The 24050-nt window shown below is 42.7% G+C and overlaps 2 protein-coding genes across 3 annotated transcripts; one reads left to right on the top strand and one right to left on the bottom strand.

The window, feature by feature from the left end:
* Positions 1-4250: 4250 nt before the first annotated feature.
* LOC118360679 (protein Wnt-10b-like) lies at positions 4251-11423 on the bottom strand. Of its 2 annotated transcripts, XM_052484945.1 has the most exons (6): positions 11209-11423; positions 10170-10326; positions 9570-9675; positions 8821-9284; positions 7505-8054; positions 4251-6949 (listed from the first exon to the last, which is right to left on the bottom strand). In XM_052484945.1, the coding sequence occupies exons 1-6, from the start codon at positions 11280-11282 to the stop codon at positions 6846-6848; spliced, it is 1455 nt and encodes a 484-aa protein (XP_052340905.1). In that variant the 5' UTR covers positions 11283-11423; the 3' UTR covers positions 4251-6845. The 2 variants fall into 2 exon arrangements, with proteins under 2 accessions (XP_052340905.1, XP_035595865.1); XM_035739972.2 differs by having other exon boundaries at positions 4251-8054; positions 11209-11422.
* A 5477-nt stretch (positions 11424-16900) lies between these two features.
* Positions 16901-23858, top strand: LOC118360379 (protein Wnt-1-like). The gene is made up of 5 exons (XM_035739642.2): positions 16901-17545; positions 17915-18020; positions 20554-20807; positions 21017-21282; positions 21550-23858. Exons 1-5 carry the CDS (start codon positions 17536-17538, stop codon positions 22039-22041), a joined length of 1128 nt encoding a protein of 375 aa, XP_035595535.1. The 5' UTR covers positions 16901-17535; the 3' UTR covers positions 22042-23858.
* The last annotated feature ends 192 nt before the right edge of the window (positions 23859-24050 follow it).

Genomic DNA, 24050 nt, shown 5'->3' with positions numbered 1-24050 from the left:
ACCACCTCTCTCCTGTTTGGAGTGCAAACCACCTCTCTCCTGTTTGGAGTGTAAACCATCTCTCTCCTGTTTGGAGTGCAAACCACCTCTCTCCTGTTTGGAGTGCAAACCACCTCTCTCCTGTTTGGAGTGCAAACCACCTCTCTCCTGTTTGGAGTGCAAACCACCTCTCTCCTGTTTGGAGTGTAAACCACCTCTCTCCTGTTTGGAGTGTAAACCACCTCTCTCCTGTTTGGAGTGCAAACCACTTCTCTCCTGTTTGGAGTGTAAACCACCTCTCTCCTGTTTGGAGTGTAAACCACCTCTCTCCTGTTTGGAGTGCAAACCACCTCTCTCCTGTTTGGAGTGCAAACCACCTCTCTCCTGTTTGGAGTGTAAACCACCTCTCTCCTGTTTGGAGTGTAAACCACCTCTCTCCTGTTTGGAGTGTAAACCACCTCTCTCCTGTTTGGAGTAGGCCTGTAGCTTTCCCACAGGGCACACTACGTCAATTAAACGTGGGTATTTGGGTAATATTTGGTTGACACATTGATCAATGAGATTACAACCTATATTCACCCATTTAAAAAGACAGCTTATTGACCTTAGTTGAATTTTCCAATTGGTTAACACTATGCTTTCAACCATCTAAAAACAGCCAAATTCCAATACAAAATCAATGTTGGATTTTTGGTTTAGTTTAGTCACCCAAGTGTCGATGACTGTACTTTCAACCATTTAAAAGCATAGCAATGTTCAAATGTGAATATATGTCAGATATTTTGTTTATTTATACAACAGATGAATTAATGTGATATCACTGTGCTTCATCCAATAGCAGTAAGACCAAGGAGCTAATCGTGGACAATACTTAACAGGGGGGTGAGCCCATCCACATCGACGGGGCTGCAGTGGAGCAGGTCGAGAGCTTCAGGTTCCTCGGTATCCAAAGCACTAAGAACTTAAAATGTTCCACACACACACACACAGTTGTGCAGAAAGCACGACAGTGCCGCTTCCCCCTCAGTAGGTTGAAAAGGTTTGGCATGGGCCCTCAAATCCTCAAAAAGTTCTACAGCTGTACCCCTGAGAGCATCTTGATTGACTGCATCACTGCTTGGTATGGCCCTCAATCGCATGGCGCTACAGACAGTGGTGCGGACAGCCCAGTACATCCTGCCATCCAGGAACTCTATATCATGCGGTGTGAAAATTGTCAAAGACTCCAGCCACACAAGCCATAGACCGTTCTCTCTGCTTCCGCACAGGAAGCAGTACCGGTGCATCAAGTCTGACACCACCAGGCTCCTGAACAGCTTCTATCTCCAAGCCATAAGACTGCTAAATAGTTAACTAAATAGCTAACTAAATAGCTAACTAAATGGCTACAATGGCTGCACTCTGACACGGCACAACACATTTTACACTGACTGACACTCCAACAAACACACAAACACTCACTCCATCAATTGCTCACACACACATAACACGCACATACATTTATACGGACTCTACACACCCACTCACCCACTCACATACAATCATTATGTACTCTGCTGCTGCTCTGTTTATTGTACACTGAGTGTACAAAACATTAGGAAGACTTTGCTAATATAGAGTTGTCCCCCCTTTTTGCCCTCAGAGCAGTCTCAATTCGTCAGGGCATGGACTCTACAAGGTCTCCACAGGGATGCTGGCCCATGTTGACTGGCCCAATGCTTCCCACAGTTGTGTCAAATTGGCTGGTAGTGGATCTCTACTCCGAATAGCTTGTTCCACCTCATCCCACAGATGCTCAATTGGATTGAGATGTGGTGACTGAGCAGGCCACTGCAATAAACTGAATTCTTGTGGCATTATCCTGCTGAAAAAATACATTTGCAGATGTATAGACTGCTGCCATGAAGGGATGCACCACCACCACCAGCCTGAAATATTGACATGCGGCCTGATGGATGCACTTACAGTACTCATCTCCATACCCTAGTCCTCCCATTAGTGTGAAACAGCAGGAACCAAGATTCATCAGACCAGGCAATATTTTTCCAATTCTCCAGTGTCCAATGTTTTAGTTCCTTAGGCCACTGCATTCGCAGTTTCTTGTTTTTTTCGGAAAGAACTGGAACTATGTAAGGTCGCCGGGCGTGCCATACCGTATTAGTGTCAAGGTATAATGAGTTGTGCATTCTTTTATGGGTCTTTGGGCACCAATGTTGTACTGGATTGTCAGTTGACTACCTACCTGCAGCTGTCTGTTGATCTGCACAATTTGTGTCAGCGTCCTTTATCCTCTTTCATCAATGACCCATTTTCGACTACTAGCCTGCCGTTGGCTGGGTGTCCTTTGTGTGGTGGACCATTCTTGATGCACACAAGAAACTGTTGAGCACGAAAAACACAGCAGCACTGCAGTTCTTGAGACACTCAAACCGTTGTGCCTGGCACCTACTACCATTTCAAAGGTACTTAAATCTGTTGTGTTGCCCATTCAGCACACATACACAATCCATGTTTCAATTGCCTCAATCATCCTCAATGATTGAAGTGGATTTAACAGGTGACATCAATAAGGAATCATAGCTTTCACCTGGATTCACCTGGTCAGTCTATGTCATGTGGACACCTAGTCACCTTACCCCTATGCAGTGCTTTCCGAAAGTATTCGAACCCCTTAACTTTTTGCACATTTTGTTACGTTACAGCCCTATTCTAAAACTGATGACATTTAAAAAAAATTCTCAGCAATCTACACATAATACCCCAAAATGACAAAGCAAAAACAGAGTTTTAGACATTTTTGCAAATGTATTAAATATATTTACGGAAATACCCTATTTACTTATTATTATTAAGTATTCAGACCCTTTGCTATGAGAATCGAAATTGAGCTCAGGTGCATTCTGTTTCCATTGATCATCATTGAGATGTTTCTACAACTTGATTGGAGTCCACCTGTGGTAAATTAAATTGATTGGACATGATTTGGAAAGGCACACACCTGTCGTATATAAGGTCCCACAGTTGACAGTGCATGTCAGAGCAGAAACCAAGCCATGAGGTCGAAGGAATTGTCAAAAGAGCTCCAAGACAGGATTGTGTCGAGGCACAGATCTGGGGAAGGGTACCAAAAATGTCTGCAGCATTGAAGGTCCCCAAGAACACAGTGGCCTCCATCATTCTTAAATGGAAAAGTTTGGAACCACCAAGACTCTTCCTAAAGCTGGCTGCCCGGCCAAACTGAGCAATCGGGGGAGAATGTCCTTGGTCAGGGAGGTGACCAAGAACCCGATGGTCAGTCAGACACCTCACAAGTCCTCAACTGGCAGCTTCATTAAATAGTACCAGCAAAACACCAGTCTCAACGTCAGAAGTGAAGAGGCGACTCCGGGATGCTGACCTTCTAGGCAGAGTTCCTCTGTCCAGTGATCTTTTGCCCATCTTAGTCTTTTATTTTTATTGGCCAGTCTTAGACATGGCTTTTTCTTTGCAACTCTATCTAGAAGACCAGCCTCCCGGAGTCGCATTTTCACTGTTGATGTTGAGACTGGTGTTTTGCGGGTACTATTTAATGAAGCTGCCAGTTGAGGATTTGTGAGGCCTCTGTTTCTCAAACTAGATACTCTAAGATACTTGTCCTCTTGCTCAGTTGTGCACAGGGGCTTCCACTCCTCTTTCTATTCTGGTTAGTGCCAGTTTATGCTGTTCTGTGAAGGGAGTAGTACACAGTGTTGTACGAGATCTTCAGTTTCTTGGCAATTTCTCACATGGAATAGCCTTCATTTCTCAGAACAAGAATAGACTGACGAGTTTCAGAGGAAACGTCTTTGTTTCTGAACATTTTGAGCCTGTAATCGAACCCTCAAATGCTGATACTCCAGATACTAAAACTTGTCTAAAGAAGTCCAGTTGTATTGCTTCTTTAAGAGGAAGGTCATAAGGTGTCATAAGGTGTCATAAGGTGAATGCACCAATTTGTAAGTCGCTCTGGATAAGAGCGTCTGCTAAATGACTTAAATGTAAATGTTAAATGTTTAATCAGCACAACAGTTTTCAGCTGTGCTAACATAATTGCAAAAGGGTTTTCTAATGATCAATTAACCTTTAAAAATGATAAACTTGGATTAGCTAACACAACGTGCCATTGGAACACAGGAGTGATGGTTGGTGATAACGGGCCTCTGTATGCCTATGTAGATATTCCATTAAAAATCAGCTGTTTCCAGCTACAATAGACATTTACAACATTAACAATGTCTACACTGTATTTCAGATCAATTTGATGTTATTTTAATGGACCAAAAAATGTGCTTTTCTTTCAAAAACAAGAACATTTCTAAGTGACCCCAAACTTTTCAACAGCAGTGTATGTACCTTCATCACTCCAGTATCTCTGCACATTGTAAATGTGGTACTGGAACTGACCCCGTATATAGGATGCGTACTTACTTTCTTGTGAACATGCATGCTTTATATGATTACATAAGAAGAAATGTATAGTTACAGTAACCTCAAAATGTGGTCATTGATGTGCGGAATTAAATGGCCAGGTGCGCAATTAAAGGGGAATTACACAAAAAAAATTACATTTAAAAAAGTGTTAATTTTCTTCCAGACCTAAAAAATTGTCTTCTTATGTGATTTAAGTATTGACATGGGCTCAGAACATCCAACTGTGTTGTTTCTCTATAAACAATTGTAATTTTGAGAGTGAAAAAAAAAAGAGACAGAAAATCTAAAAAGAGGAAAAAATAAAACTGCGAGAACATAATTTGGGCAAACATAAAAGATCATTTTGGGGGGAAAAGTACACATTTTATAGGGCCCACCTTAGAGTTGTTTATTAACCATTATTTTACCAGGCATATTGGCAGAAAACATAGTGCACTACTTTCTCTTGTACACTAAGGACCTGGGGAAGAGTTGTGGGGAAGAGTTGCGGGGGAGAGGAGGAGAATGTGCCTATTTAATAGAAAAAATATATTTTTACTTTTTTCAAATCAAATGTTTTTTCCACATAGATTCCACGTCACAATATATTGACAAATTACGTTGAAATTACGTTGAAACAATGTTAATTCAACCAGTTGTTCCAAGTGGGTTATGCCCAAAACCTCCAACCCTCCCACACCGCACCCCACCCCACCTAGCTCCCTAATCCAGGTCATGGGAATGGAGCATGCCTTGCCTGGGTTTGATATACTCAATCCATGTGTGCCAATTCTCTACCTTTCTCTCAAAGTGGACACATATACTACTTCCTACACATTTCATAGCATTGAAACTTATCAGAAATGCAGAGACCTATAATCACCGCTGTTCTCACAATGGAATGAGACAATTTCCGTCCGGCAACAATAAGCAGAGGCATATTTGAGACATAATAATTATATTGATTCACTAAATAAAACATAATCACAAAACAAAAGAAACAGCAATAATACAGTGTGTGTGGTCATTTCCTGGTTATGAGTGGTACAGTTCTAGGTGCAGTATTCCCTAAATGACCTGTAGTTCAGTATGGCGAGAGGTCGAAAACATCCCTCAACCAAGAGCCAGACATGGGTTTCCTTCTCCAAGAAAATCCATAGACACAAAAAAACTGTCCCCACTAGATGACTTGTGGATCTGATTCCGTTGGTAGTAGAAACACGTTGAGGAACCATCATGCCTGGTTCTCTTTAGTTCTGTTTCCGTTGGTAGTAGAAACACGTTGAGGAACCATCATGCCTGGTTCTCTCTGGTTCTGATTCCGTTGGTAGTAGAAACACGTTGAGGAACCATCATGCCTGGTTCTCTCTGGTTCTGATTCCGTTGGTAGTAGAAACACGTTGAAGAACCATCATGCCTGGTTCTCTCTGGTTCTGATTCCGTTGGTAGTAGAAACACGTTGAGGAACCATCATGCCTGGTTCTCTTTAGTTCTGTTTCCGTTGGTAGTAGAAACACGTTGAGGAACCATCATGCCTGGTTCTCTTTAGTTCTGTTTCCGTTGATAGTAGAAACACGTTGAGGAACCATCATGCCTGGTTCTCTCTGGTTCTGATTCCGTTGGTAGTAGAAACACGTTGAGGAACCATCATGCCTGGTTCTCTCTGGTTCTGATTCCGTTGGTAGTAGAAACACGTTGAGGAACCATCATGCCTGGTTCTCTCTGGTTCTGATTCCGTTGGTAGTAGAAACACGTTGAGGAACCATCATGCCTGGTTCTCTCTGGTTCTGATTCCGTTGGTAGTAGAAACGCGTTGAGGAACCATCATGCCTGGTTCTCTCTGGTTCTGATTCCGTTGGTAGTAGAAACACGTTGAGGAACCATCATGCCTGGTTCTCTCTGGTTCTGATTCCGTTGGTAGTAGAAACACGTTGAGGAACCATCATGCCTGGTTCTCTCTGGTTCTGATTCCGTTGGTAGTAGAAACACGTTGAGGAACCATCATGCCTGGTTCTCTTTAGTTCTGTTTCCTTAGTTCCTCCTGGTTCATGCAATGAAGAATCGGAATGAAAGAATTGAAACCGATTAGTCTTGAGGTGCAGGTGCAAAATGTTCAATGAGTATAATCGTCCTCTGGAGTTTATTCCCACATTCCATATCAGAACTCGTGACATGACTTATCTGTTTTCCAGCATCCCACTGTTATGTTCAGGCTTTGTTGACTATTACGACTTCAGCTCAATTTCACCATCCTGAGCAGAGAAACACTCAGTCATTGGGTCTCATATGTTCCTCTCATAAACTGGTGCCACACAGCAGATGCCAAGCAACGGAGTCTAAATAAATTCACACACCAAAATAATATACATTTTTCATATACACAAAAACTGTACACTGTAATAGTAGCCTAGGCATTAGTTAGTTGAAATAATAATGCCTTACTGCTGTTTGAGTGTTCTTTGTTTCTGAACAGAGACCAGGGGAGCGCAGAACAGAACAGCAGATGGGGTCCAGGGCATTCTGATTATCATGGCTGAAAGGGCTGCATCCAAACAGGCAGAGGAAAGAAAGACAAATGACATGAGTCACCTCTTCCTCAATCTTTGACTTGGCATTTTGAGAATAACAACAGGCAACAAAGGGAAAATAGATCCCAGATGACGGAAAGAAGAAAAAAAAGAGGAGAAGAAGAAGAAGCGGGGGGTAAACCGATTCTGTGGGAGACTTAACTGACGCAAAGAGAAACACAAACACTGAAATGAAAGGTTTGGTTGGGTGGATGTGTGTACATTGGACAGAGTTAAAGGGTGGATTTAGATTTTGCCATCCTGTGTCCTGAAAATGTCCAGGAGAAACATGGAGGACAGTTGAGAAGAACATCAAAGACTGTGGTCTGACCAGGAACCCTTACCAAGATGGCTGCTAGTGCTGCATTGAAATAGTAGCACTCTTTCTCTCTTGTGGTGGCCCCATGCATCCCAAAGCATTAAGATGATTAAGTAAGTAAGAGTCCTGGATGGGCCTCGTCTACCCATATACCAAATGAAAGGTTTAGTTGTGTGGGTTTGTGTGTACAGGAGGGTACTGGTCTACTTACAGACGTTGACCCACTCAGTGACTCGACACTCCTCACAGAGCACGTAGCAGCACCAGTGGAAGCGGCAGTGGCACCTCTCACTACGTGTCTGCTTCAGGATATTGTGCCCTCTCCCGCAGCACAGGGACCCGCAGCTGTCCATGCTGTGGCTGGTCTTGTTGCAGATCCGTCCCTGGGTGCCCAAGGAGTCCAGGGACGGCTCCCGCTCACAGAAGTCTGGAGACTTCTCAAAGTAGACCAGCTCCCGTGACACACTCGGCCTCCGCCGACCCACATTGTTTGGGCTACCCACGCCCCCAGACCCAGATCTGGATCCTACTCCGGCCCCGTTCCTAACCCCATTCAAGGCTCCATTGCCAGCTGCGACCCGGGGGTTGAACACCCCGCTGTTCTTGTTCTGGGAGTTGATGAAGATGGCGGTGAGAAACTTATCCCTCAGCAGAGAACCCAGCAGCCTGAACTCAGGAGACACGTACCAGCAGGTCTTGAACTGGCAGCTGCCTGACGTGCCGTGGCACTTACACCTCCGCTTCATGTTGTCAGTCACAAGCTGTGCAGGGGGAAACAATCATGTCACTATCCATAGAAGTGTAGAAGGCTTTTGATTGCAATGTACTAGGCTAACAATTATAAACGTATTTAAAGATACACTATGCAGAAATCTCTATGCCATTTCCTGGTTGCTAAAATTCTCATAGTTTGCCTAATTTCAGTTTCTGTGACAAAACAAGCAAGAATGGCATAGTACCAACTAAACTGCTGTGAAATATATTTTACATAACCAAAAACATTGTTTTTTACGCTGTTTGAAGCTGGTGTACAAAACTGAAAGTAAAAGATTAAAATAATCTAGAACGGGAAGCATAGAAATAGCAGACAAAGAACAGATATACAATTCTTAGACTCACTTTCAATGAAAATAAAAGCTCTATAACACACATTTCTATGTGAATTTGGTCAGGTCACCTAAAAAGTTACATATTGCAGCTTTAAAATGGTTTATACGTGTTTTATAAATATTTTATTGATTGTTTATGAATCTGTAATAAACGTTTATAAAATGACCAGAAAAATATTTAATTCAATTAAATATTAAATTCCATAAATGTTAGAAAACTTGATGAATTCCATTGCAAAACCTTCACCAAATGAGAGCCTGAATCCTATCTGCAGTTATCATCTTGATAAAAATACACAAGATGAATCCTATCTGCAGTTATCATCTTGATAAAAATACACAAGATGAATCCTATCTGCAGTTATCATCTTGATAAAAATACACAAGATGAATCCTATCTGTCAGAGTCTCTGCTCACCTGTCGGCCCACCCTGTTGTTGTGGATCCTCATGCGGGCGTGGATATCCCTCGGAGTTCCCCGGGAGTCCAACCAGTCCCTGGAGAATCTCTCACCGAAGCGGGTGTCATGGCTACAGCCCCCCCACTCCCAGGTTTCCTGCTGGGGGCTGAAGTCCTCTGGCAGGGGATTGAGGAGGGAGGTGGGGTGGGTAGAACCAGAACGCTGGCTGGCTGGCACATCTCTGAAATCCTGGGGGGCGGGAAGGCCTCCTCCCCCATCCCCTCCCATGCCCGCTCTGGCCCCGCCTCTCTGTAGGGTCTGCAGCTGCAGTTGGGTGAGTTTGAGACGGATCTTGTCATCGTCCAGGCGACGCTTGGCCTCGCAGCCGCAGTCACGGAGCTTGCCCAAGCTGCAGGCAGAAGCCACGGAGTGTGCCACACCCGCTGCCAACAGGGACAGAGAGAAGGCAGTCTCCCTGAAGCCTGTGGGAGAGCGGAGAGAGACACATCAGAGTCCTGATGTCATCATACTGGGTATAATCTACATACAGGAAAGCTTCATATCCTTTCATTATTTTCATTCTATAAAGGAAAACATGCGAAGAAATGCTTTTATGTCAGCATCCTTTTTTTGTCCACTATCCCCACCTATAGGGCCTAAAAGTCTTCCTGACCAGGGAACTGGAGTTTTTTCTGGTCAGATCACATGGAAAATATCCTGTCTGCATGTCCACCCTCCATCTTTCTCTGCCCCTGTGTCACTCTCACCCCTGTTGAGGATTGCGCTCTGGTGGGGCAGCTTGTTGAGGCTCTCCAGGGCTGAACAGTTCCACCGTTGATCTCTGAGCTGGTGCTGGCACTCGTGGATGGCCACCTGGGATGCACACAAATAAATACACCACCAGAATGGACGTTGGCATTTTCAAATCAAATCAAAGTTTATTTGTCACGTGCGCTGAATACAACAGGTGTAGTAGACCTTACAGTGAAATGCTTACTTACAGGCTCTAACCAATAGGGTAAAAAAGGTATTAGGTGAACAATAGGTAGATAAAGAAATAAAACAACAGTAAAAAGACAGGCTATATACAGTAGGGAGGCTACATACAGACACCGGTTAGTCAGGCTGATTGAGGTGGTATGTACATGTAGATATGATTAAAGTGACTATGCATATATGATGAACAGAGAGTTGCAGTCAAAGAGGGGTTGGCGGGTGGTAGGTGGGACACAATACAGAAAACCCGGTTTGGCAACATGACTAAAATCTTGGTCATTGAATCTTCATTCCAGACCCTGCTAAAATATGGTCAAATATTGTATAAAACAATTAATTGTATTATATATATATATATATCTATCTATGACCTGCATGCCCTGCAGGGCTGAAGCCGTCACGTCGGGGCTCCGAACACACAGACGCATCTGACGCTTGCTCAGGCCCGCCAGCCGCAGGCAGACAGAGGTAGGGGTCAGCACTGGATCTCCTGCCACCTTCAGACCCAGGATGTCATTACACAGCACCCTGAGGTGAGGATACAGTGGAGGTAGTACAGGGTCATCAGCAACTCTAGAGCAATATCTATCCTTGAAGTGCCTGCTCTGACCCTCCGTCTAATGTAATGTCTAACAATGAAAGTGTCATGTAATGAAATGAACATTCACAGAAAAGTATTTGCTGACACAGCTTAACACTATATTCTGGGAAAAGATGTATTTTCAAGGAAATAGAATGTTGATTATTATCTCTGGGATTACCATCCTACTGTATCTAGGCCTATTTACATATATTCACTACTTACATTTTAATTACACAAGTTCCAGTGAAGCACAGTATTGTAAAAAAAAAGTGTGCTGTAGAAACCTAGATGGCATTGTTACTAAACCATCTCTGTTTTGCATGTCCTTAATCATTCAGTCCCCCAACTGTTGGTTCTGATTAGTGTGTGTGTGTGTGTGTGTGTGTGTGTGTGTGTGTGTGTGTGTGTGTGTGTGTGTGTGTGTGTGTGTGTGTGTGTGTGTGTGTGTGTGTGTGTGTGTGTGTGTGTGTGTGTGTGTGTGTGTGTGTGTGTGTGTGTGTGTGTGTGTGTGTGTGTGTGTGTGTGTGTCATTACAGGTCACAAACAAAGAAACATTTTGAAAATCGGGATGTCAGCGGTAACAGCAGGCAGCAATAGGCATGTTAGTGAGACAGAGTTGAACGCAGATATCAAGGCATTGTAACATGTGCACCAACAAGTTATTTAACTAAAATAGAATATTAGATCAACCTCAAGGAAATATCAGTAACTCAACATAATTCTTCCTCCGAATTAACTTTTCGTTTTAATTATTTCTCATCCCCGGAATGCTCATTGAACATCATCTCCACTTTATCAACTTCTCATCTCTCTCTCGGGCTACTTACGTGATTGCAGGTGACGTAAGTGCCGCTGCCAAAATCAGGACAAGGTCCCAACTGAATGTATGCGATATCTCCATTTTGGTAAGCGTCTTTCCCGACGTGACATTAAAACACTGGTGTGAAAATCGATTAAAAGAAAAATTGGACAAGAGTGGAGTAGATTAGCGATGTGCCTCCAACAGAACGAGGAATGAAGAAAGAGAGCAGAATAGTTTGGGGCGAACGTGAAGGGGGGGAGGAGAGAAAATAAGGGAGGGGAGATGTCGCTACAGGCGGTTGTTTTCGAGGTATTGAGCTTCTGAGAAAAGCATCAATAGTTGACAAACCATTATGTGAATTTGACCGACAGCCAATAAGTGTCACAACATATCCAAAGATGTTTCGCGCAGGTACCATTTTCCTCACCAGCATCACCATCTGTGAGTGAGACATTGTACTACCATATAATAATAGAAAACACTTTTATATGGAACATCACTGATATGGATGTTTACTATTTTGTTGGATACAACTGAAAGAAAACGAAAATGTATTCAGATGAAACCCAAGAGAGAAATCAGTCCCGATATGTCTAGGAAATAAATGACTATAGTGTTGGGGGGAGGGGATTGGTTGGTTGCTGCTGGTTCCACTGTACGACATGGAGCTAGAGGCAGCAGCAGGCAGGCGCACGGCTCTCTTCGCGGCGCTCCAATGATACTTGGGTAAACAGTCATCTGTTACCCCTCTTCCTTCTCCCTTCCTCCCACCTCAATCAGCTCGTCTGTTCTTTATTATTGTGTTTGAAACAACTTCATCATTCCATAACAATTTGATATTTTTTTTTCAGCGAATGAAATAAAACCATTTTCATACAGTAGGGAGAGGCTATGTTTAATGTAATTTGCAAACAAGTCATCAAAGTTTGAATTCAATTGACTTAAAGTTCAAATAAGTTATTGTTTATTGTCCAACTTCATCAGTTTTCGACTTGTTTGATCAACGGATATTTTCACGCTTCATCATTTTTCCTAGAGGAAAGTGTCGCACAAGACCAAAAATGTCTTCTCTCTGTCTTTTTACGTTTGGCAAGTTGCCTATAACATGTCTGTGCCAAAATAACACCCATCCTCTTGTCTGTCTTTTAGCCTTTGGAGACTATAGCTTCCCAAGAAATGACAAACGCACCAGATGAGATGCTGTGGCCTCTGATAAAGGTTTTCCACCCAGCTGGTTTAGGGTGTTTGATATGTACTGCCCATGGGATATCCCTCAGGTTGACTCAAATGAAGTAAAATAGGTTTTATATATCAGGCAAATAATCAGTTAATTGGCATAATACAATTATAATTTAATCAACAGGTGCACCCAGATAAACTATCGAGTTCCATGTCATCCTTGTTCACCATTCCAAATAACTAGATATTATAACATAACATTGTGTGATGTCGTTTCATAAAATGTAGTTCAAACCCCCCTTAACACATAGTGACACCAATTCTTCATTTAATCTCCTTCTATTCCCTAAAGTCCGGCAATGAAAAGTGCATTAGCATTCTAGCTTGTCATGTATATCTAATTGGCTTAAAATGTGATTTGAAGTTGATTTGTGCATAAAGGGCGTCGCTTTATCCGGATTGCGGGCTCTAATCTGCTCGGTGTCGCATGAGCGCCCCGGGAAGCCTGTTTGAGCAGCAACTTTAAGAAGCAGGAGTATAAATGACGTAGGATACCTCTCATTAAATCCTCTCGACAAAAGAACCCTTCCTCCTGCTATCATGTCTTTAAACCATGAGGGGGAGAGAGAGGTTAGGCACGTTTGGTTCTTTGGAAGTTGTGGGAACATGTGTTTTTGGTTTCACATTGGTTGTGGGAACAAAGTCATATGTTTCCTGACCGATAAAACTGAATGTTTTTTAAATGTTCTGAGAACAGAAGTGTAGCTTTTGCCTATTCTGGAAACGTATATTTTTAGGTTGCAGGGAGATTCTGAGAACGTTTTACTCTGGTACCTTGAAAGTTTGGGGAAAACTTAATGATATGAGAACAGAAAGTATAGGTTATTTGGAAGTTTTTAAATAACTTCCTTAAAACTTTCACTGAATGTTTCACTAAGACTTTTACACAAGGCGCTACAGAGGGTAGTGCATAGGCCCAGTATATACATCACTGGGGCTGTGCTCCCTGCCATCCAGCACCTCTATACCAGGCGGTGTCAGAGGGTAGTGCATAGGCCCAGTATATATATCACTGGGGCTGTGCTCACTGCCATCCAGCACCTCTATACAGAGGGTAGTGCATAGGCCCAGTATACACATCACTGGGGCTGTGCTCCCTGCCATCCAGCACCTCTATACAGAGGGTAGTGCATAGGCCCAGTATATACATCACTGGGGCTGTGCTCCCTGCCATCCAGCACCTCTATACAGAGGGTAGTACATAGGCCCAGTATATATATCACTGGGGCTGTGCTCACTGCCATCCAGCACCTCTATACCAGGCGGTGTCAGAGGGTAGTGCATAGGCCCAGTATATATATCACTGGGGCTGTGCTCACTGCCATCCAGCACCTCTATACAGAGGGTAGTACATAGGCCCAGTATATATATCACTGGGGCTGTGCTCCCTGCCATCCAGCACCTCTATACCAGGCGGTGTCAGAGGGTAGTGCATAGGCCCAGTATATATATCACTGGGGCTGTGCTCCCTGCCATCCAGCACCTCTATACAGAGGGTAGTACATAGGCCCAGTATATACATCACTGGGGCTGTGCTCACTGCCATCCAGCACCTCTATACAGAGGGTAGTGCATAGGCCCAGTATATACATCACTGGGGCTGTGCTCACTGCCATCCAGCACCTCTATACCAGGTGGTGTCAGAGGAAGGCCCTAAACATTGTCAGACTCCAGACACCCAAGTAATAGACTGTTCTCTCTGCTACAGCACGGCAAGTGGTACCGATGCACAAAGTCTGGAACCAACAAGACTCTGAACAGCTTCTAACCCCAAGCCATAAGACTGCTACTTTTGACTCATCACATACACTGCTGCTACTGTTGACTATCTGTCACTTTATTCCTAGTTAGATGTACATCTATGTCAATTACCTCGTACCCCTGCACATCCACTCAGTACTGGTACCCTGTGTCTATAGCCAGTTATCTTTACTCATTGTGTATTTGTTCTTACTTGTATTATTACGTGTTTTACTTTTCTATTATTTCTCTATTTTCTTTTTCTCTGCATTGTTGGGAATGGCCCGTAAGTAAGCATTTCACTGTTATTCTACACCTGTTGTTTGCGAATCTAATGCCATTTTTGTTGTTGATTAGATTTAATAACACTGTTAGCTTATTTTGGGTTAACTTTTTTGAACTGCAAGCACAGATAGGACACATGGAAATGAATTTCCTCAGCCATTAATCATGCAAACACATGCATCTTTTATTGTGACACGGCATTAGATTCAGATTGTTTGTGTCGCACTGCTTTGCTTTATCTTGGCCAGGTCGCAGTTGTAAATGAAAAACTGTTCTCAACTGACCTGGTTAAATAAAGGTGAAAGAAAAAGATTCAAACCTATAATCTTCTGTTTGCTAATTAGTCTCCAGCGCCACCAAGATGGAGCTAGCATGCCGTGTTTTATTACACATACAAAACTGTTGAATGTAGTCTATTCAAACAGAAGCCAGGTAGTTCAAGATTGATGTAGAAATTGGACATCTATCCATGTCCTGAGGACGTTGGGAGATTACTTCAAAACTGGCCATTAGGGGCAACAATGAACACTATTACCATCAAGTAGGCTTGGGTTTTGCTAGGGTGGGTGGGCATAATCCCGTCTCTGGATCAGAAGGTTGCGTGTTCGATCCCAGTCGTGGACACTGTTTTTAAATTATTGGTTTTAACCTGAGCCCAAACCTTAACCCTTACCTTAACCATTTGGAATGAGTGCCTAAACTTAACTCTTAACTTCTAAATTTGACTGTGGATAAATGGAATGATACAGAGCAGCAGGAGCAACAAAAACACTTAGAAATATGACTTTTGGTGAATGTGGATGCATGTTTAATTCTGCAGTGAGACTGTGAGAGCTTGTTACAAACCTTTCAAAGGGAACAAGGACTCATTAAGATCAGGTGTGGTCAATTAGTGGGTGCAGCCATCACACCTGAACACACTTAACAAGATAGAGGAGAGAGTTTTGTTGATGCTGAGATGTTTTGAAATACAATTCTTCGAACGTTCTCTGAATGTTACTAAAGTTTTTGGTGTTTTTTATGGAAAGTTTTCTTCACGTTCTGAGAATGATATGTATGTTTTTAAATGACATTCTTCAAACTGTCTCTGAACTTTATTAACTTTTTCTTCTGCTTTTAATGGAAAGTTTCCTTTAAAGTTCTCAAAAACAACTTGAGAACATAACTTTAAATAGAACCATGAGGAAACGTTATGTTGAAGAACTGCAATTCCCACAGAAGAATATTGTTTTTTAACGTTCTTGGAACAATTTGAGAACATTCCCAATGTCAAACCAGTTGAAGAATGTTCCTAGAACATTACCAAAATGCTAACTAAATGTAACCATGTTTGAACTTTTAGGAAACGTTCTGTTAAAGTCATGAATTAAGAACAAAATAATGTTTTTGTTTTTTTGTCATGTACAATGCCTTGTGCTGAGAATGTTCCAAAGACAAGCAACTATCTTGTACCATTCCCGAGAAAGTTGTGGGCAGGTCTTATGCAAAATAACCATAGGACAACCATGCTCTCACCAAGCTCTCTAAGAAACATATGGTTCTCAGAATGTTATGTGCAAGCTGGGAGAGAATGATCAAATGTCATAATTTCTTGTGGCTGATCCTAGATACCTAAACAAGAAACTTAACTCCAACCATATACAGAAACAGATAGGACAGTATAAGGACACCATGTAGCCTTATTTCAATTAACTGTCTGTCTATGGGCCTATGGGGCATGTTTACTCATATTCCACCCATTCTGTAGTAGATGAGGAGACGCCGCAATGTGGCTGATGATTACAAGCCACATGCGTCGAGGGCGGTCTGCAAGCCAGATGTTTTGGGAATTAGCTTTTCTTCTTGGGTGACATTTATGAAACCTTCTAAATCATTCCAAAAAAAAAAGATGAATTGCAAATGTGAATAATTAAGAAAAATTCCCAAATTGATTAATCATCTTGATTAATCAACTTTGGTCTTATTAATTTATAACGAATGGCACACATACACAATCCATGTCTCAATTGTCTCAAGGCTTAAAACCCCGTCTTTAACCGGTCTCCTCCTCTTCATCTACACTGATTCAAGTGGATTTAACAAGTGACATCGATAAGGGATCATAGACTGACCAGGTGAATCCAGGTGAAAGCTATGTCATGGAAAGAGCAGGTTTACTTCATGTTTTGTACACTCGGTGTATGACATCGGCTGATGGAGAAGGCAGAGAAATGTGGCAAGCCACTGAAAACATCTTGAGAATGTAGGCTATACTAGAGTTTGATAAAGAAGGAGGAGACGCGGTTAAGGGAGTAATCCAACCAACGGGTAAAAAGTGCTGTTTAGATGGCTCATATTCCGCTGTAACTGTACTGTACAGTATAACACCGACCAACCTCGCTCATGCATCATAAATGGGAGGAGAAAACCAGGCTGTGCGCACTCACAGCCACAGCACATCTCCACACACAGACACACACATCTCCGTGTTTTGACTTAATTCACGAAGACTGGATGTGGAAGACAGAGCATGATCCTGTGGGAAAATACTACAAGCATTAATAGCCATCATTTCTAAAGTATCGTTGGATTGTTTGATTACCGTGAGCTTCCGTTAGTAATATGTGTAATTTACACTGGTGGATTGCCTTTGCTATTTTTTATTTTCCTTTCTCCTCCTTTCTGTCCGTTTTTGTTTTCTTTATTCATTATGCCCTATGAAGGCAATTATCTATCCCTCCTACCAATCCTATTGAAAAGAGGGCAGAAAAAGGGACATGAGAGCAGCAAATCCCTTTTGATTCCTCTTGTAGCGCTCAATAATTAAATAATGTGTTGCCTATCACTCATGGAGGGGATCAAGTCTTCCGGACTGTCCCACGCGCTCAATGTGCTGCTGCTGTCCAGAGCATCACTACAGAGATAGACAGAGAACGTGAAGAGAACAGCCGCAGCATCCTGCAGTCGAGCCTGGAAAGACACTTCAGCTGCACTAGACAAGGACTCATTTAGCAACCTGTCTCCTCCGTCTGACTGTCTCCTCACCAGATTCATTATTATAGGAAAGGCTCCTCGTTGCTTTTTCCTCTCTAAAGCCCTGTTCTTTGGAATGTGGTGTGGTGAGTACACGTTGATACATTACCTGCTCGTTGATACCCTGCATGGGAGAATGACAGGGTATCAGAGAGATGAATAACCCGGTTGCCTATAGATCACTTTTATAATAGAGTGACTTATGTAATACGAGATCTCATTATTTATTCAAAAAAATAATTGGTTTATTTCCATGATCAATTCTTATGATGAGTTTTATTTATGGGTCATGGTTGGGGAGCAGGAGGCAAACAGATGTATATCTAGTAGGCCTAGATTTATTTGTGCTTCGAAATAGAATTGTTATCATAATTAGAACCAGATATACAAAGTGCTTGGAATTCAGATGCGGAATTTTGACATTTGCCTGCTCTGTTTTCATATTCTAATTGAAGACATAATGAGGATCCTCGCACTGCTTCTGGGGATGAAAGCCGCGTGCATCCTGCTGGTTTCCTCGCTTTCAGGCACGGGGGCAGTCAACAACAGCGGCCGGTGGTGGTAAGTATTTAAGTTAATCTGTGAGGTATTCATTCAATTAAATGCGCCTCCTCATGAACAATTCTCATTTCAAGGAGTCCATGCGTGGTGTAGCGGTGTATTGCCTGGAATATGCGGTGCTCTGCTTCCAAGTCAACTGAATCAACACTAAAACGTTAGGCCTGTTCCATGCTCGAAATAATAATGTGTTATTGTTGGCTCCAGTTTCATCATTTCTGTTAATTTCTGCTAGAAAACCAAGCACTAACCACAAGCCATTAACATTTGAGGGTTTTAGGATAACACCTTCCAATTTAGAGCGAGTAGGTTAACTAACTCGATTTAGCCAGTTTTCAATCGAAAGGAATTACTTTCTCCATTAAATCATTTAATATAAAGGAAGTATTATTTTTCAATATGATAACGATTTCGTTTTTTGGGGAACGGTTGCAGCCCATGTTTATTCAATTTACCCCCCTCCCCCTCTCCCTCTCTCTGTCGCTTGTAATTTTGACAGTGTGGCTTGAACGGGAGACAAAAAATTCTGTCCAATGTGGGATAAATTAAATATGGATTTATTTCATGGCAGAGAGCCGTTCCATTCCAGGTCCTATTCAGGGTCCTATATATTGTCCTGCTCGTATTTTCCAAGTATGCTCAACATTCCACTCTATATAGGATAAACTGTAGGATAAATATACATTCCCTCGCCAATGTCTGCATACATTTGTTATAAACTATAAAACCAATATGTGAAATAGTGTGCCTTACACTACCTTAAGTGGACAAATATAAATCAAATTTTAAGTAGGCTTATAGACCATGGCATACTACGCATTCTGTCACTGCAAAGACATTAAGAGAGAACAGCTGCATGAATAATATTTAACTGAATAATCAAAATGATAACGCAGACCGCAATATAATTCGTTATGGAACATGGCAGCCTTGCAATGTCACTGGGGTAAACTATACTTTTTCTTTATTTTTTACATGGGTCTGACTTCTAAACCAATCATTATCACTGCAATAAGACAAGAAAATAAAGAAAGAAGATACATAGCGAGAGAGAAGAAAATTGGATTGAAATATTTATCTGAAGATGGGATAATAACGTTCCAAATCCTGGACCGACCGCGTTATACTGTCTGGCCCGTGCACTCTTAGAACACAATATTCTGGGTAGAACCAAAAAGGGTTCTATGCTTGCTTCATATATGGCACTCCTTAAGGTTCTATATAGAACCTAAATTGGTTCCACACAGAACCCTATATTGAACCCACTGTTTCTATATGGAACCAATTTTGGTTCAGTAAAGAAGAACCCCTGGGGTTCTGATCAAATAACCCAACAAAAAGGTTCTGTATAGAACCTTTAGGGGTGCCATATATGAGGCATGCAACATAACCCTTTTTGTTTCTATCCAGAACTTTTTTTCTAAGAGTGTGGTCAGTCAGTTAAATAATGATGTGTCTTTCTGATTGCCAAGGGGTTGCAGGAGACACAACAATTAGGCTAAGTAACTGAAACCATAAATATAGTAGGCTGGCAATGCAATATGGCAGTCATACTGCGGCCAATAATGGCAGCCATAATCACATCAGATAAAATAGACTGTATTGAAGTTGTTTGTTATTACTTTTGTGGCTGATACTCAAATTCCAATTAAATGTTTCCATCACCCATTATGATCAGAATCTTATATTAATAAGTATATTTGAACCAAATTGTTTTTTGTTAAAGGTCAATACATGTTGTAAAGGTCAATCTCTCTCTCTGACTAACTGATTCCACCCTCTCTTCTCGCTCTCTGACTAACTGATTCCACCCTCTCTTCTCTCTCTCTGACTAACTGATTCCACCCTCTCTTCTCGCTCTCTGACTAACTGATTCCACCCTCTCTTCTCTCTCTCTGACTAACTGATTCCACCCTCTCTTCTCTCTCTCTGACTAACTGATTCCACCCTCTCTTCTCTCTCTGACTAACTGATTCCACCCTCTCTTCTCGCTCTCTGACTAACTGATTCCACCCTCTCTTCTCTCTCTGACTAACTGATTCCACCCTCTCTTCTCTCTCTGACTAACTGATTCCAACCTCTCTTCTCTCTCTGACTAACTGATTCCACCCTCTCTTCTCTCTCTGACTAACTGATTCCACCCTCTCTTCTCTCTCTGACTAACTGCTTCCACCCTCTCTTCTCTCTCTGACTAACTGATTCCACCCTCTCTTCTCTCTCTGACTAACTGATTCCACCCTCTCTTCTCGCTCTCTGACTAACTGATTCCACCCTCTCTTCTCTCTCTCTCTGACTAACTGATTCCAACCTCTCTTCTCTCTCTCTGACTAACTGATTCCACCCTCTCTTCTCTCTCTCTGACTAACTGATTCCACCCTCTCTTTTCTCTCTCTCTGACTAACTGATTCCAACCTCTCTTCTCTCTCTGACTAACTGATTCCATCCTCTCTTCTCTCTCTCTCTGACTAACTGCTTCCACCCTCTCTTCTCTCTCTGACTAACTGATTCCACCCTCTCTTCTCTTCGTCTCTGCCAGGGGCATTGTGAACGTGGCCTCCTCTGCAAACCTCCTCACCAACTCTAAGAATGTCCAGTTGGTACTGGATCCCAGCTTGGGCCAGCTGAACCGTCGCCAGCGTCGCCTCATCCGCCAGAACCCTGGGATCCTCCACGCCATCTCAGCCGGCCTGCACACCGCCATCAAGGAGTGCAAGTGGCAGTTCAGAAACCGCCGCTGGAACTGCCCGACCACCCACAGCCCGGCAATATTTGGCAAAATCGTCAACCGTGGTGAGTTGTCTGTTGTCCTTCTGGGCCTCCTCACTAAGGCAACAGGTGGACTGTTTTGGTACAGAATGTCATGGAATCTTGGATTCTCTAGTAGGCCATTTGGGAAGGGAAAAGTCTATGTTAACATATCTTGAGATTTTTACATTTAAAATAAAAAAATGCTCCATATTCTATAGCCCTGAAGATAATTTCTGCTGTTGTTGTGTCAGGTTGCCGAGAGACAGCGTTTGTGTTTGCGATCACAAGTGCAGGAGTGACCCATGCGGTGGCCCGCTCCTGCTCTGAGGGGGCCATCGAGTCGTGCACCTGTGACTACCGTCGCCGGGGGCCTGGGGGCCCTGACTGGCACTGGGGCGGCTGCAGCGACAACGTGGACTTTGGCCGGATGTTCAGTCGGGAGTTTGTGGACTCCAGTGAGAGAGGAAGGGATCTCCGATACCTCATTAACCTACACAACAACGAGGCAGGGAGAATGGTGAAGGAGACATTGTTGATTCACAGATAGCACTTCATGCTGTATGTTCACTCTCTCACTTTTTTAGTAATTATCCGTTATCAACCTATTTTTCTGAATTTCATCCATTTTCTTTCATGTTTATTCTCTTCACGTTCTTCCAAGATTTCTTTCCTCTTCCCTTTCCTCCATGTTTAATTTGCTCTTGATGTTCTTTCACCTTTTCTTTGCTCACCGTATCCACATTTTCATTTCTTCATCTGTATCCTTTCTGCCTTCTCTCTCCAGACAGTGTCATCAGAGATGCGACAGGAGTGTAAGTGCCATGGCATGTCAGGGTCATGCACCATCCGTACCTGCTGGATGCGTCTACCCAGCTTCCGCGCTGTGGGGGACTTCCTGAAGGACCGCTTCGACGGAGCTTCCCGGGTCGTCTATGCCAACAAGGGTTCCAACCGCGCCTCTCACCGTGCCAATCCAAGCAATCTCGAACCCGAGAACCCCTCCCACAAACCCCCGTCGTCCAGAGACCTGGTCTACTTTGAGAAGTCACCCAACTTCTGCACCTACCACGGCAAGACGGATACCCACGGAACCTCGGGGAGGACCTGTAACAGCTCGTCTCCGGCGCTGGACGGGTGTGAGCTGCTGTGTTGTGGTAGAGGGTTCCAAACTCAGACTGAGAAGGTCACTGAGAGGTGTCACTGTACGTTCCACTGGTGCTGCCATGTTAGCTGCCTCAACTGCACCAGCACACAGACGTTACACCAGTGCCTCTGATCACAGGAGAACCAGGACAGGGGCTCAGAGATGGAAACGGTTAGGCTCTTTGGGCAGGTGGTGTATAGATAGAGGAATGGTGTGGTAGAGAAGGGAAGGACTAACTCCTTAAAGGGTTAATTGGGGGGTTGAAAAGTGAATACAGGGAGTACTAGAGCTTAATCAATGTTTTGTTTTGTGAGGAAAGAAAAGAGAAAAGCACAACAATGATTACAGGGTGTAGAAGGAGGGTTTGTGTATGTATGCTTGCTCCTGATGCCCTGCTGTAACAGAATATGTTAGTGTGCTTACTGGGTATTTCAATGCTGTAGCTATCCAACCATGTAGAATGGAATGGAAACCAATCCTCACTATGGCTTCCCAACACCAGTAACAAGACCAGAGGCAGATTGAGTTAAAGGAAGTAGTTACAAAGGAAATAGATTTGTGGCTAGAGATAAACAACCAAAATTAGTCTGAGAGAGATGCTGGGATTTGAGTCTTTCACCCACTCTGACCTTACAAGATACAGCTAGTGTCTCTGTCCCCTCTCCATCTCTCCCCTCCACGGCAGAGAGATGTGATGGCAGAGGAGGAGAGGGGAGGGAGGAGAGTAACGGTTGCTGAACACAATGTCAGACAGATGTCTCTGTGGCGGGAGAACCACAAGCATGGGCTCTCATAAACCGGTGAAGAACTGTGACAAGAGGGTGGTTATTTTAAACATCACTGTTTTGTTTTCTTTTGCTGCAGTTCTACTTTTCTCACATAAAATTGTGTGAAGTACATCTCCCAGGATGTGCTGTCTTCTCCCCCAATTGCTATGTACTTTGGTCCTGGACGTGGACCAAGCCGTTATGATTTCCTCTCTAACTCACCACACATGCCCTCTTTGTTTAGATTGCTCTGGAATCCGCTACACCTCAACCCGGAGTTACCGCGGTGATTTACTGCACCATGGTTACTGACGTTAAAGGACAGGACGTTGTAGCCGCATCCAAGGATAATACAAAAATATTCTACAGTTTTATAACAAACTGGAATTCACTATGGGAATCATATGTATGAATAGTTTGACTATAGTATCAATACACTGAATATTGGAGAGAATAACTAGAAGTATGTGTAGGAGATAGATCGTGGTGCTGCAAGAAACTGGGGTGACCTGCCAAATAGTGAGATCTGTAATATGGCAACCCTGTTCCTAAAATGCCAATGACCAGAGCAAAATTGTGAGACTAAACACACTGCCCTGCTTTGGAAAACTTGATAAGTGTGTAAAGATAATCCATTATCTTCCCTTCCAAGTTTACAGTGGACAGACAGAGGGTTTTACCATTCAATAGGTGCTGCATCTAGCTGGGAACTAGACTTGACTATACAGTCACTACTAAGGGAAACGTATTGTATATCAGCTCAGAGAATCAAAACATTGTAAATAATATATATAGAAATATATGTTTATGCTGAAGTTACTCGCAATTTTAGGGAAGAATGACTTGCGCACCTGTCATACATAAGCCAATTGGTGGAAGGAGAGAAAATATGCTATCATTAGTCATAAGTCAGGTCATGTTTTATTGTTAAACTGTTATTATGTTTATTTCCTTAAATGTAGTTTACACATTTTTGTGGAGGGCAGGAAACATAATTTGTTAGAAACCTGACGGAGCATTCTTCTTTTTTCCGTACTCATTTTCTCTTACCACTAATGTTTGTCATGTTTGTCATGCACTGAATATTACCATTTATGTAAATACAAACATATTTATTACTGTGAATGTTTGATACTGTTATAGAGAAGTAAAATAGTAAAACAAAGCATTTGACATCTTTTTCCCTCAAAAATGTAGCTTTAGCTTGTTTTGTATTGTATAATAGAACAATAAAGTTTATATTTTCAATGAAGTTGGCATGAAAATCAGCTCCTGACTGCCCTGTGTGTCACTGGCAGGGTATTATACTGTATCTTAGCTCCATTAATGTCATCAGTTGATGTTATATGATGGTCATATCATTTCTGTGCTTGG

This window comes from Oncorhynchus keta, chromosome 28 (assembly GCF_023373465.1).
Source record: "Oncorhynchus keta strain PuntledgeMale-10-30-2019 chromosome 28, Oket_V2, whole genome shotgun sequence".
Lineage (NCBI taxonomy): Eukaryota > Metazoa > Chordata > Actinopteri > Salmoniformes > Salmonidae > Oncorhynchus > Oncorhynchus keta.
This window is presented reverse-complemented; position numbering and strand designations above follow the sequence as displayed.

Excerpts from the sequence above, each read along its gene's own strand:
- LOC118360379 (XM_035739642.2), top strand. Across the intron at positions 18,021-20,553 it reads AACAACAGCGGCCGGTGGTG|GGGCATTGTGAACGTGGCCT; the intron begins GTAAGTATTTAA and ends CGTCTCTGCCAG. Across the intron at positions 20,808-21,016 it reads TGGCAAAATCGTCAACCGTG|GTTGCCGAGAGACAGCGTTT; the intron begins GTGAGTTGTCTG and ends TTGTTGTGTCAG.
- LOC118360679 (XM_052484945.1), bottom strand. The coding sequence starts at position 11,282 with ATGGAGATATCGCATACATTCAGTTGGGACCTTGTCCTGATTTTGGCA. Across the intron at positions 9,676-10,169 it reads CAGCCCTGCAGGGCATGCAG|GTGGCCATCCACGAGTGCCA; the intron begins GTCATAGATAGA and ends TGTGCATCCCAG. Across the intron at positions 8,055-8,820 it reads ACAACAGGGTGGGCCGACAG|CTTGTGACTGACAACATGAA; the intron begins GTGAGCAGAGAC and ends CCCCCTGCACAG.